General features: G+C 48.9%; 1 protein-coding gene across 1 annotated transcript; it reads left to right on the top strand.

Moving 5' to 3' along the window:
* Positions 1-4,865: 4,865 nt before the first annotated feature.
* On the top strand, positions 4,866-6,540 carry LOC123149348 (uncharacterized). The gene is made up of 2 exons (XM_044568992.1): positions 4,866-5,197; positions 5,982-6,540. The coding sequence occupies exons 1-2, from the start codon at positions 5,092-5,094 to the stop codon at positions 6,188-6,190; spliced, it is 315 nt and encodes a 104-aa protein (XP_044424927.1). The 5' UTR covers positions 4,866-5,091; the 3' UTR covers positions 6,191-6,540.
* The last annotated feature ends 9,107 nt before the right edge of the window (positions 6,541-15,647 follow it).

Below are 15,647 nucleotides of genomic sequence, written 5' to 3' on the forward strand. Positions count from 1 at the left end.
ACTAGGGTTCTTGGTCATATTGTTGCTACGAGCAAGCCCGTTGTCTTCTCCCGCGCAAAAGCGGGTCATGAGTGTCGTGAGTGCTGCCATAGATTTTGGCTTTTCCTGTCCAAGGTGCCGGGCTAGCCACTCGTCACGAATATTGTGCTTGAAGGCTGCTAGGGCCTCAGCGTCCGGACAGTCGACTATTTGATTTTTCTTTGTTAGGAACCGTGTCCAGAATTGCCTGGCCGATTCCTCTGGCTGTTGAATTACGTGACTTAGGTCATCGGCGTCTGGGGGTCGCACATAAGTGCCCTGGAAATTGTAGAGGAATGTGGCTTCCAGGTCCTCCCAACAACTAATTGATCATGTTGGCAAGCTGTTAAGATAATGCCGAGCTAGTCCTTTAAGCTTGAGTGGGAGGTATTTGATGGCGTGGAAATCGTCGCCGCGGGCCATGTGGATATGAAGGAGATAATCCTCGATCCATACCGCAGGATCTGTTATGCCATCATATGATTCGATGTTTACGGGTTTGAAACCCTCGGAGATTTGATGATCCATTATTTCGTCTGTAAAGCAGAGTGGGTGTGCGGCGCCTCTGTACTGGGCTATATCATGATGTAGCTCCAATGAGCCTTGTCTACTGTGTTCGGCCCCGCCGAATTTGTGGCCGGCGTGACGGTTACCATCTCGAGCCGTGGAGCGCCCACGCGATCCATAGATCGACTTGTTTGCCTTGCCTTGTCCTCCAACATGTCTCGTAAGTCCGGCGCATATTTCCGTGCCTTGGTACGGGGTGTGGCTTGAGTGGAGGGCCGAGAGGCCTCTCTGTCGCAACCACGAGGTGGCCGCTCGGCCGCGTCAAGTGCTTCCTCCTCTAATCGGGGTAGCAACCTGCGCTTTGGGTAGCTCTTGGAGGGGCGTTCGAGTTTATGCTCTTCGGCCGCAAGGACTTCAGTCCATCTCTCGACTAGCAAATCTTGATCAGCTCTAAGCTGTTCCTGTTTTTTCTTGAGGCTTCTTGCCGTGGCCATAAGCCTGCCTTGAAAACGCTCTTGCTCGACGGGATCCTCTGGCACGACGAATTCATCGTCGTCGAGGCTTGCCTCGTCTTCGGAGGGAGGCATATAATTATCGTCCTCGACCTCTCTGTCTGCCGCTCTCTCATGAGGGCTGGTTTCTCCATCCTCCTATGCTAAATCTTGCTGGAGGGGGTTTTCTTCGGCGCTTCCCGGAGTACTATTATCTCCCGTGCTAGAATCGCCCTATTTGTTTTGGCGGGATTTTGAGCGGCGCCGCTGACGCCGACGCTTAGGCTGTTTCTTGGAGGGGTCATCCTCCGCTGTTCCATCCCCATCTCCCTCTTTTGGGGTGTCCACCATGTATATGTCATATGACGAGGTGGCTTTCCAGGGCCTAGTAGGCGCTGGTTCTTCATCATCTCCTTCATCGGCGTCCATACCGTCGATGTCTTCAGAGTCGAAGTCGAGCATGTCGGTTAAGTCATCGACAGTGACTACAAAGTGGGTGGTGGGTGGGCTTTGAATTTCTTCATCGTCCGTACCCCAACCTTGCTGACCGTAGTCCGGCCAGGGCTCTCCTGATAAAGAGATAGACTTCGGTGACTTCAGGATATCGCCGAAAGGCGAGTGCTGAAAGATGTCCGCGGCAGTGAACTCCATGATCGGCGCCCAATCGGATTCGATCGGCAGGGGCGCGGAGGGTTCGGAGTCCGGCTCCTTGGAGTTACGAGTCTCGCAGAGTACGGGGCTGGTGTTTGGCTCAATCGCCGTCGGGGTCGCAGCCCCCGAGGTGGCGTCCAACCGCCCATCCTCGATCGGCGCAGCTGGTTCCAAATTAAGGGTCGGACCCGATGCGGGTGCGGCCTCCAGGGCACTGTTCGGCGGCAGAGATAAATCATGCTCGTCGTGATAGTGCGGCGCGCTCGGCAGTGGCTCGAATCCATCAAAGATCAAGTCCCCGCGGATGTCAGCCGTGTAGTTTAAACTTCCAAATTTGACCTGACGGCCGGGGGCGTAGCTTTCGATCTGCTCCAGACGGCCAAGCGAATTGGCCCGCAGTGCGAAGCCGCCGAAAACAAAGATCTGTCCGGGGAGGAAGGCCTCACCCTGGGCTGCATCGCTATTGATGATCGTAGGAGCCATCGAGCCTGATGGCGACGACACAGAGGAACTCTCAATGAAAGCACCAATGTCGGTGTCAAAACCGGCGGATCTCGGGTAGGGGGTCCCGAACTGTGCGTCTAGGCCGGATGGTAACAGGAGGCAAGGGACACGAAGTTTTACCCAGGTTCGGGCCCTCTCGATGGAGGTAAAACCCTACGTCCTGCTTTATTAATATTGATGATATGGGTAGTACAAGAGTAGATCTACCACGAGATCGAAGAGGCTAAACCCTAGAAGCTAGCCTATGGTATGATTGTTGATGTGTACGTTGTCCTACAGACTAAAACCCTCCGGTTTATATAGACACCAGATAGGTTAGGGTTACATAGAGTCGGTTACAATGGTAGGATAATCTACATATCCGTATCGCCAAGCTTGCCTTCCACGCCAAGGAAAGTCCCTCCCGGACATGGGACGAAGTCTTCAATCTTGTATCTTCATAGTCCAGGAATCCGGCTGAAGGTATAGTCCAGCTACCCGAACACCCCCTAATCCAGGACTCCCTCACCCATCAAGGACACTCAAAACACAACCTCCGAAATTAGTATTGGCTTCTTTAAAGTTGGCATCTCACTTGCCATCTCTTAAAGTTTGTACCCTTAAAACTTTCCGGTCTCATAGCATCGGCAAAACCAGCAATGGTCAGTACAGGAAAATGCCTACAATTAGGTTTTTGGGTTGTTGAGTAATTAGGCATAACTTGCATGATTAATTTCAGAATATTAAACATGACGAACTAAACAGCATGAATTGTAGCAACACAAGTCAGGTGGAGACAAATTTTGTCTCGGCTCAAGGCTCGAAATCAGGAAACGTGATCGCGACGTGTCGAGACAAACGAGGGGTGGAGGAGGAGTTCATGAGATACTTTCTTATTCTCACTCACTTACAAGTGCTACAACACTCCACCTTATAAGGTGGTGTGCAACTCCTCCAACTTCCAAGGTGAGACAAAACTTTCCACTCCCACCACTTGTTCACACACATGGGCCTTTGAGATTTCAGAAATTGTCTATTGGGGTGCCCCATAAATGGGCCCAATACTCTAACAGAACGCGTCTCGTTGAAAAACCTAAAATTAATCCAGAATAAATACAAGCATCGGGACTTGAAACCTAGTGGGTTAAGGATACCACTGTCTTACTAACCATCCAACCACGGGTTGCTTTGCATGACACACTTGACTTAGCGCCAACTTTTTAGTCTTTTCTCCAAAAAAAACTTTTTAATCTTATCAGCAACATTATGCGCTGTTTTCGAACAGACTTGCTTGCTATTCCGAGGCTTGAGCCCATGTGCAAGCACATAATTAAAAGAGAAACCCTACTGCTATCGGATGCTCCTTTGACAACTCTCTTAATCATGCTGGAATCATTGCTGCAGGGTCAGCTTGTCCCCTTGACTGCTCATGATTTGTGATAAGATAACCTGATAATGCATGAATTTGTACCGCATAATTCAGGCCGGCGCGTCGATCGTTATCGTGAGGCGCTGTCATCCAGGTGGCTCCCGTGCTTCCCCCCTCCACATGGCTGCGGGTTCTGGATTGGCATGTGAAGCTGTATGCAATCACTCGCCTTCGCTACCACTGTTTATGAGCTCCTGATGGCATGGCATGTTTCGACGTACATTCCACGAGGAAGGCGAGGGCCTGGTGATGCCCCCACACCTGGCACGTCTCAGCTAACAGCATATTCATGTGTGCAGTGCAGGCACACAAGCTCGGCATGATTAATCGCCCGTGCAGGCTGCCACGGCATGGCGAGAGGACGAGACGGTAGGTCCCGGCCTGAAATCTTGTGGGCACAGATCAAGCTGAGGCGAGCAGATCGTATCCGCATGCCGGTGATCACGCCCTGTGACGATGATACATAGCCGACCGATCACGGTGGGTGTCACGGGCTGCTGGATCTCAGACGTGAGGACGTTCGATGCTGCAGCTGTCACCCACGTATGTGTCTCGGGCTTGGTCTCTAGTCTCTACATCCTGTGGTATCATATCACGACACCTTCAGAAATCTCTAGCGCTCCACCGAGAGGTGGTTCTAGTTCGGAGCACGTGAATTTCACGACAATAAACGAGTTGACACCAGCAGAAAACAAGGCAAGCTACCCCACAGTTGGTGTTTTCTACTGCTGCAACGGGATGGACACGGCTGCCTGCCACGACGGTGAGCTATATCTTTCTGGGAGAGCGCGACGACGTCTCACCTCCACGCAATCTCGTTCCGGAAGAAGAACCCAGTCGCAATTCGCAAATGACCGTCTCCCACGGCATCTGCAGGGCGCGGGCTACGAAATGATCTGGGTGGGAGCACACGTGAAGTCCGAACGAGCGCGTGCACCACGAGCGCTCCAGCCCATCCGTCCACCCAACAACCAGGAAGCGGATCATGTCAAATCACGACGCAACCATAAAATAATCCTAGAAACTGGGATCAGTAAGATGGGCAAATCATAGAGTACAGAATCTAACAGATCATTTCGAATTCAGAGGCGGAAATTTTGCACATATACATGACGATTGTGTTAGTAGAGAACTTTTCTTCAGCGGACGGTTTTTTTTAGAAGATTTATGAAAAGGTTACACATAGTCTGCACGTTTTATGCATTTTTCCACGCTGGGAACTAGTACTGCTGCGGCTAGTCGGTAGGGCCCCAGAGCTTAAGCGCACGCCTATATAGAACTGCTAGCTAGTGAGTGTGGTGTGGCCGTGTGGGTGAGGTTTCCTCCGTCAGAGGCCAAATTGTTGGAGAGGCAGGGCAGAGGCTGGCCCCTCGCGAGTTTGTGTGCCGGCGGGTAACAGCCACGGCGAGGCTCGGCGGCCGTCCCCGGCGTCCGGCGGAGCCGTTCGACGGCGCCGGCGAAGCAGAGGCGAGGCAGCCGGCGACGCGGCGGCGACATCGGCGGCGGCGGCAGATGGGGGCGCGCGTCATGGCGTGGTGGCGGGCAAGGGTGGTCGCGCCCATGCGCCGCGCCTGCAGGCTCGCCGTCGCCGCCGCCCGCGCCCGCGTCCGCAAGGGTGGTACGTAAGCTATCACTACTCACTGCTCTGCTTTTCTTGGAACTGCCACTGAAGCGTGAACTGGAGCGATGAACTTGGTAGAAACAGTACAATGCAATCGACTCGTTTTCTTCGACTCTACATATTAGCTCAGGCAGGCTCAAAGGATTTGCAGGCATAGCAAACCTGCCATTCTTTGCTGAACCGGTGGATGTAGTCATGCATCTCGCTAATGCGACGGAAAATTCATCATGCCTGAACTAATTAATCTCCGATACCAAATTTGCCGTAGCCGTCATGCTTAGTTTTTTTAGAGAAGACGCTCAAATGGCATCTTATACTATCTGATAATTACCAAGAAAATACCCAATATTCAATGGAAAGACAATAAGATTGGTGGTCAGTTCATGGAACCAGAAGATAGTAGCAGTGCTCCAAAGAATTAGGTGAAGGAGCATTATCACAAGAAGCAAACAAACGGATCCGAGAGATCGGCCATGGCCCATGCGCGTTATCTTTTTGCACGCTGCTGCACACCAAAGGACTTGGGACACGTTATCTCGTGCTTCCAACCGCCCATTTGCATTATGTACTTTGGACCACCTAATCTAATCCGCAGCCCTTATGGTGGTTACGCGGATACATCACCTGATATTCTCTCTCTGAGACAGGAGTATCCAGTAGTACACAATGCAACTAATTTGCTGCATAATGTAGTACTCCCTCTGTTCCATGTTAATTGTATTCAGGAGTACTAACAAACTGCTTTAATCCTCGTTTGGTTAATGGGATGAATGGTATGCAGAGTGCGGGGTCCTGAACCTTCACCAGGACGTGCAGACGTGCGGCTACCACGACGTGCAGGTGATGTGGGACATGCTCAGCTCCGACAAGGAGGCCGCTGCCGCCGCCTCGGCACCCGCGAAGCAGCAGCAGCGGCGGAAGAGGCCGTTCTGGAAGCTGCCTCCGTCGTTCTGGCCCGCCGGGTCGCCGCGCGCCGCCGCAGCGCAATGAAGTGAACGGTGTAGGAGCTGGTGCCTGGCAATGTGGACAGAACGCCTGTACCATGGCACCCTGCCGCTGTCATGCTGCTGCCTGTCATTGCGCCGCGAGTTCATGGCAATGATCCCTGCGACCAGACCAGCCCGACCATGCATGTGTACACATGATTTTTGTATAGTTTTTGGACAGTGCAAATCGCTTCTCCTCTGATCTGGTGTTAATTTGACCGTGCTCTGGCGTGGACAGAGCAGTTTGGACTTCGGACTTGCCCCCGTCGATTTAGTGTTTGATTATCATCATGCAGGGGGCAGCTAATATTCAACATGCAATTTGAAGAGGAAGTCATGTATTAGTCAGGCATCTATTTTATTGTTTAGATTACAGAGGAGCTGCTCTCCTCCCTCGCCAGAACCGCCATCTCCTCTCTTCCCCACAGTCGCCACCTCGTACCTCTCTCCGTCCACCCTTCCCCTCGCTACTGCTAGAGACCAGAGGCCGACTAAGTCCCGACATTGATCGATGAAGGCGGCGGCGGGGACATCTCCTCTCCGGTACCGTTCCGCGTCGAGATGCGAGATCTACAAGCAATGACTTGAGGCAAAGGTTATGACTATGCAACAGTGGCGGCGGTGTTTTCGATCGGGCTGGCGATCTGGGTGGTGAGGCGTCAGTGGCCGCAATCTCATTTGCATGTACACGAGCGGCAGTAGCGACCTTCTACATCCCAATTAGGTGGTCCTAACTCAGGCACGCAGTTGGCGTCGTGCACACGCGCTGCTGGGCGGTTGTCAGGGAGCATCAAATCGGGCGGCAACGATGAGTATGTTTTGTCGACCAATTCTGCCATCACTGACGAGGACGGTGGAGAATGAGGATAGTGGGAGACTACCAGAGTGTCCCCAGTTGGGATTTTGGCAGGGCCGGTGACATTATCCCCTTGCATTTTTTTTGCATGTGTGATGGTGACATTTGTCATTCCAAGCCTTTGGTAGCAACTGACACTTGTTGCGGTTTGACTGTTACTTATACAGGCATGGACTTCAATTGCATGGCATATTAGGTCAAGATCGCATAAAGTGAAGGCGGCAACACATGATGATTTTGATTTTGGTGGTGCTTCTCAAGTACTCGGTCTCGAGCTACGGGGTGAAATTCAAAGTTATGGCCCTAATTGATTGTACCGGTCAATGGTGATGTTTTTGTGGCATTACCTTGTTGAAGATATTTCTTGGATTTGCTCGGGCCTTATCTTCATTGTTAAAACTCAGGATTTGACCTTTGGTGGTTGGATATGGTGACGGCGTTGTTGGATCGTTGTTGCCTTTCTCGAGATGTTGTCGCTGAAGAACCTTTCCCATTGTTTTTGTGATGTCATAGTTGATGCATATGGTCAGTGTTGTAGTTCATAGATCGGTGGCTTGATCACTGCTGAAGAACCTTTCTCATTGTTTTGGTGCTGTCATAGTTGACACATATGGTTAGTGTTTGGGCAATTATTTGCCCAGTGTTCCTTCTAACGCAAGTAAAGCATCCATCTCTCTTTTTGTATTTCTTCTAACGCTTCTTCTTCAAGGTTGTATTCTGTTGGATAGAGTTTTTTCCCTTGAACTTGTGGAAATTCTTCTCCACCACATTGGCGCTAGAAGAAGACTCTGCCTCTGTTATGTGTGAGTTCTTTGCTCTCCAGTTCTGATCAACACTTAGATGGCCGATGACATCCTCAACAGAGAATTCACGTCTCAAGTGCTTGAGAGAAGTAGCAAAGTTCCTCCATCTAAGAGGGAGTTTTGCAATAATGCAGTCCGCGACAAACTTGTCTGGTAACTCACACTTCAAGAGCTTCAGCTCCTTGGAGATGCACTGTATCTCATGAGCCTGGTCCAACACAGGACGGCTATCAACCATCTTGTAATCATGGAACTCCTCCATATATAGCATACAATTCTCTTCCAGCATTGGTTGTACTCGAGCGCATCCCACAAGTTTTTGGCAACGCGCATATGGAGATATGTCTCAACCAACTTGTCTCCGATCACACTAAGAATGGCCCCCACAAAGACAGTGCTTGCTACCCCGAATGCCTTATCCTTCTCGGGATCAATCGTTTCAATGGGAATCACACCACAGACCAAGAAGACATTCATAGCAGGGAGCCACAAGGTTTTCCTCATCTGCCAACCCTTAAAATGTGTTCCGGTAAACTTTTCTAGTTTCAGTGTAGCAACAAAAGCCTTGAATCAAAAAGTAGCTAAAATAAGGTTTTTGGATTGTTGGAACGTTAGGAGCTTTTTGACTAATCTAATCCACGAGTAGGTAATAAACATTGCAATCACAATATGCAACTCATAACGATACCTAAGCATGTGAGCGCATACAATACATAGAACCAAATCATTAATGAACAGAACATATACGTCTAGCAGATGAACGAGAAAAATAGGGGATGAATGAGTCATACCCTCCGGTTCGTCAGGACAATGCGGTGGCGGTAGCCACAACATCGTCCGATGCCTACTTCTTGGCGGCTTTGTTGTCAGCCATGGAGTGGACACAGAGGAAGTAGTGGAAGCAGAGGTGGGTGGATACGGGGATGGATCGCGAGCAGTCGCATCGAAATGCTCCCAGAAACCTTAGTGCCATTCTCTGGGGTAGGATCTCGAACGACAGGGTTCCGGAGGCACCTGCTCTCTCGATAGGCCAGCACCTCCTTACACTATTAGGAGAAAAGCCTACTAGTAGCGCTTGAAATACATATAGTAGTAGCGCTGGGTCTAGCACTACTGCTAACGCGCTACAGTTAAGTTGTAGCAGTAGCACTGCCCTGACCAGTGCTACTGGTAAGTATGGTTAGCAGTAGCGCTAGTCAGGGCAACACTACTGGTAACTATCTGTAGCACAGTAGCAACACAAGCGTTGTTGCTAATCCAGCGCTACTGCTAGATGCCTTCCGGCGCTACTGCTAGTATTCTTGCTTTCATAGATTTATACCCCCTCTACGTATTTTGTACTGTATTTGTACAAGCTCTATATAGTAGTTTCATCAGATCGTAATAAACATACACTATTGTCATCATATCATACACATACAGTAGTCTCGTCATCATCATCATCATCATCATCATTCAACACAAATATCATCACATCTCAAAAATAGCGATGCACAAGTCATGTCCTGTCTCGAATAAGTGCAACTGCATGATCATGGCACACACACAAATTTCATCATCTCTATCTAAACCATGATGTGGAAAGGAAGAGTGATCAGCATGAGCAAGAGCGCAACTATGTAGTACTTAAGGCACCGGTGGTTCCGCCTCCGCTCTTGCCGGAGCGTCCACCTCAAGTAACTACTTTCTGCATTGGCTCTGCTGTCGAACCCTCTGTGGCTAGCACCCGGGTATTTGTCCACCTGGGCCTGAGCGTCTGGCCAGCGGTCGTAGACTCCTGGAACCCTCCCAATGAACACGGCGTAGCAGTCCTTCGCCATCTCTGACCTATGTACCTGCATCGTCGGTTGATGAATTCAACGATAATATGCAACATAATGTACTTAAGAAAACAAAGAGGCATAATTAGCAAAATACAAGCAACCTATAGTAAACATAAATAATGAAGTTCCTCATACCCAAACTAATTAACTAGAACGATCTACGCTAGTTCAAGAGGATAGTTTAATTACATCACAGAGTTTCTTCGTGCATAAAATTCAAAGTTTTGCCTTAGAAAGACTGTAGTGAAACATTGTCATCGACAATCAGTCCTCCAGGTCAGGGAGGAAGCACCCGAGCTTCTTGAAAGGCTTCAGGTCCAGACACTGAGCGAGTAGCAGTGCTCGGACATCACCCCGCATGATTGGCCCATGGTAGAACATCCCTGTTGGTTCAAGGACATCATTCATGATCACTTGAGCAAGTTCACACTGTATGTGATAAAACTCAGCTCGGATTCGATGATCCGTTGTTTTTTTCTATGCTTGTGGCCCAGTTGACAATCTCGGAATTGTTGGTAGTAGCTGACATGCGAAGGCGTTGATTATCCCTTCTGTACTCGATCAGGTGATGCATGAGGTAGAATCCACCAGTCTTACTGGTGTACGGTTGCTGGATGTAGCAGAAGTCGATCTTATGGCCGAAACCTAGCCCGTTCTTCCTGTGCTTTTTTCACCTTAATATATCCACCAGATAGGCTGAAGGTTAACAAGGCATTATCGAGAGCACTCTTGACGTGCGTGTAATCATTTTTCTTGATGTTCTTAGATGAGTCCAAGTACATAGCATGGGAGTATTATGGGTACAGAACAATGAGACCCCCCCCCCCCCGCTGCGCAAAATAAGTACACCTCAAATTAGGTTCCATGCTTGCAAAGGACTCGGCGATGTACTTGCTCGCATAGTCAGGGTGCTCTTTGCAGACTTCCAAGAAGCTCTCGTGAATATATTATGGGTCCGCGGCCCAGATATATTTTATGTTCTCGTGCCCGATGAAATAATTGAGATACAATGCATACATGCGGATGAACTGGAAATCCAGCTTGGTCATGTGGAACATGTCGTGGATGTAGTCAAATCGTAGGATGAACTTAACTGCGGGCCATCTCTCAACGTACAACTTCCCACCCGACACCTGAGCCGCGTAAAGCGGGTATCCTAATTTTTCCGAGATGAGAAGGCTTTTCTCTCTAGCCAGCACATCTTCATGGAGTCTCCTTAGATCATTGTTCAGTATGTTCTCTAACGCTTTCGCAGGTAGGATCAGGTCACCGGCGACATTGAAATGCTTCGCACCTTCGATAGGTACTCTATCTACCACCGGGGCTTCAGAGGCGGCTGGCTGCTTGAAGCAGCTCTGGCGCCTTTAGGGCCTTTACCGTCCGGTCTCCTCCTTTGCTTCTTGGCGGGTGGCGGTAGTGAGCCCACCATACCTTCCCTAACCACCACCCCTAGTGTCGTCGGGCTAATCAGTGGACGGCCCTCAGGTTGTTGCTAGGTAGAGGCGACACTTGGAGGTGTCTCTTGCGAGGGTCGCTTGAATAGAGACTTTTCACATTCCGCCTTAGGACGTCACGGCTCCGGCAAATCAGGCAGCTTCAAGTCATCATCTCCACGCTCATAGCCTGAGTCTTCGTCATCCTAAGCCATCAATCCTCCATCATCATAGGCGGTATTGAAATACTTGAGAGGGTCATCATCCTCCTCCTCCATGTCATCATCAGTATTTGCTTCTTCGACAACGGGGGCGACGTCATCTGGCACTAATGGAGGCCCTTCCTCGCGTCGTCCGCTATCACCTGCCGTGACAGGTGCAGGTAATTTGGTAGGTGGGGTGGTGTTCATATTTTATTGAGAAGCCGTCGTTGGTGTGATACTGGGCGCCTCGACATGAAGAAGTGTCTTCGGCCAAGGCAAGAACCAGCTCTTGCATGCGCCAATTCGCTTAGGGGTCTCCTCGTCATCGACTGGTACGGAGGAGGCCCTCAAAGCCCGCTATGACACTGGCCACGTTAACCTTGAAGATGCCATTGGGCATCTCTTGGTTGTGGAACATGCGGTCCTTCGGCTTCACGATCGGTGCCTTTCCCACGACCACCCTCTGGCCCTTGATGTCGTAGATTAGGGTGCATGGGGTATCGTCGGCCTACGAAGAAGATATGTCTGCGACGTCTTACATCTGAAAGGAAACTGAAACGGAAGACTATAGACATGCGGGTGAAAAAGGGTATGACACATAATTACCACTAGTAAAAATGCCCGTGCGTTGCATCGGGTGATCTTTTTTTGTAAAACCTTCTCCTACTCCGAGTTCCACTATGTGCCACTTCTCATATCCAAGAAAAATGTCAAAAATAAGGTTACCCTCATTCGCTATAAGGTGAATGTGCCTTCGTGTTGCCACAGTTGAATTATCGCTAAGCTATGGTTGAGGAATGAGTCTGCTCTTCAGCTGCCTCCACAAGAAAACCTAGATCACCTCTTCTTCTCTCGCCGCCGCCATGGTACACCACCTGGCAAAGCCCGCACAAAGCCGTCAGCGACGAGGAGGTCCTTCGGAGATGTTGTGCCCTAGTGGGCCGCGCGATATGGCAGGGAGGGAGGGTCGGCTGTTGTGCGTGGATTGGTAGTTGGTCCGGGCTGGCGTCTCAGCTCCAGCGTGTTGGCTACCTTCAGTGGCGGCCCGACCTAGCCTGGTCACTCGAGAAGGGGGTTGCATGACGGGATCCTAGGCGACGACGGGTTCTCGGTTGTCTTAGTGTTTTGGATAGGGAACCGAGAGAGCGGTGTCATCCCTCCGTAGGAATATGGTTCTCCCCGTCCTATCCATGTTTCATTGATGTGTTTATTGGCGGCCAAGGGTGTGTGGAGCCATGTCTCCGGCAGGTCTTCCAAGATTTGCTATGTTTAGGTTTCTGGGGTATCTGTTCGGATTCGATCGATTTTTTTGGTCTTGCAGTTTCTATATTCCGTTCTCACATTTTCTACTTCGGAGCAGCGATTTGCTTCACAAATTGCGGTCGACGACATCTCGTGGTCTACATCAACATCTTCTCGGCCGTTGCTTCCACAAGCTCCTGGGTTGAAAAAAGTTTGATCCCTCGAGGCAGTGGCTTAGAGGGATGCAGGAGGAACAAGAGCTCGGCTCCCCCAGAGATTTGAATGTAATTTTCTTTTTTCGTACGAGTGAGTTTGTAAGGACATGTGTTCCTTAATATTTGGCCTTAGGCCTTTTCGCAAACAAAAAAGGAATTGTTGCTTTCTGGACAATGAAGTATTGATGTGAAGAACAGACCCTAACATCCTTGGTCAACGCCTACTTCAACTTTGCACTGCCATCGGATGGAATAGTACTCCAACTAATTATACTTACAAAGCATGGCAACCCATCTTCCAGCTTATACGTCCTCTGAATCTCAAAAACATGCACTCTGAACTTTTGAACATTTAAGTTGCTGCTTTCAACTTGCAACTGCTTTCCACATTCAGATTTCAGGCAAATTGTTGACACACGAACACGTCACGTGTACCCTCGATGCCGAGGGTGATACACCGCAGCTCACGTCGAAGGAGACCCGATTGACAGCACGATACGCAAGATAGTCGACGGTTGCTTTTGCAGACCCGAAAACACCACACCCCCGGGAGGGACCCCATCAGGGAGTGCGGCGGCTATGGGCTGCCCTAGGTCGATTCGCTCGCCCCTAGGGCCTTGGGATTCGCAGCTCTCAAACACGAAGAACAACGAAGAACGAGAGAGAAAAACAGTGGAGAGATAAAACGTAGATGAAAAATAGTATATTGATTTGTTCGATTGTGTGTTGTTTAATCAGCCATCACGCCCAACATATATAAGAGGCGGCTGGACTTCCCGTACAAGCAAAGGATTCATCTAGGATTTCCTTACAAAAAATTACATCAATTCACGTCCTAGAGTCCTAGTTCTATTCCAACTCGGATTCAGTCTGAATCTGGCCCAACTGCTGTCTTCCTCCTTGCGCGGGCCGCCGAGCTTGCATATGACCTCCGATCAAGACGGCCCAAATATGAAACTTGTGCACCTCGACGAGACGAACAATCCTTATGTTGAACACTTTTCCAAATAAGACCATCTTGAATATTCTACAAAGCCATCTTTAATATCCAGTCGGACTCGGTCGTGTAACGGACTGGATTGTCCGAGTCTCGTAGTGAACTTACAGGCCGTATACTATCTCATATGATAATGACTCCAAAACCAAAGTTCACCATTTTGATGATGCGCACAACTTCCGTGTTGATCACTTTTCCATCCGAGGTTATCTGGATTACCTTTCGGGCACATCTTCAGTTTCACTCGGATCCGAGCTCATCCACTCGGATATTAGAGTTTTTCGTCCGACTGGACCTTTTCACTCGGATGTTAGAGTCTTTCACTTGGAAGACAATCTTTCACTCGGATAATTTCATTCAGAAGACAATCTTTCACTTGGATGACTATATTTCGCTCGGAAGGCAATATCTTACTCGAACGCCAAGTTTTCATTCCGATGGTAATCTTTTCACTCAGATGATAATTTCACTCGGATTACTATATTTTCACTCGGAAGCCAATCTTTTACTCGATCGATAAGTTTTTCACTCGACCTTTTACTCGATCGGTAGGTTTTCACTCGGATGGTAAACTTTTCACTCGGATTTCCCGACTGAAAACACAGCCTGATCTTGATTTGCCTCTCCAGATTGCATACAACCTCGGATTGAGACACATTTTATATGAAAAACGATCGGCTCGACGAGACAAAAATTTTTCGTGTTGAAGGTTTTTCGATTCAAGGCCGTCTTGATGGCCGAATTACTCGCGCAACCTATCAGACAAGTGTCTGGCACCTCGCGCCATATTTCCGTTGAGGTTCGGTCTGCAGTGTATTGCCTCTAACTTTTGCATATGAATTTGGATTAAGATGATTTATATATCAAAATTGATTGCCTCGACGAGACGAAGACAATTCCTTAAGAGTGCTCCTTCGTCCGAGGTCATCTTGAAGACGTGATTGGCCAAAAACCACTCGTAACATTGAATTATGCCACTCGGAGTATAGTTTCGGTCCGTAAGATAAAGTCGAATGAATATAACCGAAACACCAAAGTGGTTCCACTCGGCGACGTGAATCTTTTCATGCTGAAAACCCGTTCACTCGAGACCATCTTCATTGCAATCTATATCTTGCCAAAATCAGGTGTCAACACATTCCCCCCTGTTTTTCAGCAAAGCTTGCACGCCGAAAAATAATATGCATAGTGTTTGTTCTAAGGACGATATCAGCACTCCATTGGCCATTTATTTTTCTCAGGGCGATAATTATGTATCGGCCATGTTTGTGCTAAGGGCGATAATCGTATATCGGCCATTGCCTAATTAGGCTTCCTGCCACACACTCGGGTGGTACTTCTTCAAATATTTGCCATTGAGAGCTCGAGGTAACAATGCCCCTTGTATTGATTCGACCAAATATGAATTTCCGGGAACAACTCTTGTAATTCTAAAAGGACCTTCCCAACTTGGAGACCACTTTCCAAATTTTCTATCTCTTGAACCAATCGGCAGAATCACTTTCCAGACGAGATCACCAACTTGAAAATTCTTCAACTTAACTTTCTTATTGTAAGCTCTTGCAACCATCAACTTGTCTCTCTCTATGGACTTCAAAGCAACCAAACATTTATCGGCAACCTCATCAATATTGTCCATCATCAAGTTATAAAAGTCTACTGCCGATAAATCATTTTGTTTGGCTATTCTCAAAGCATTCAAATTTACTTCCATTGGTAAAACAGCCTCCTGACCATATACTAGCTCATATGGAGTCACTTTCGTAGCACCATGCCTTGAGATTCTATGTGCCCATAATGCCTCAGACAATAAGTCATGCCATCTCCTTGGATTATTCTCAATCTTCTTCTTGATGAGCTTAATTAAAATTTTACTGCTAGACTCAGCT

This window comes from Triticum aestivum, chromosome 7A (assembly GCF_018294505.1).
Source record: "Triticum aestivum cultivar Chinese Spring chromosome 7A, IWGSC CS RefSeq v2.1, whole genome shotgun sequence".
Lineage (NCBI taxonomy): Eukaryota > Viridiplantae > Streptophyta > Magnoliopsida > Poales > Poaceae > Triticum > Triticum aestivum.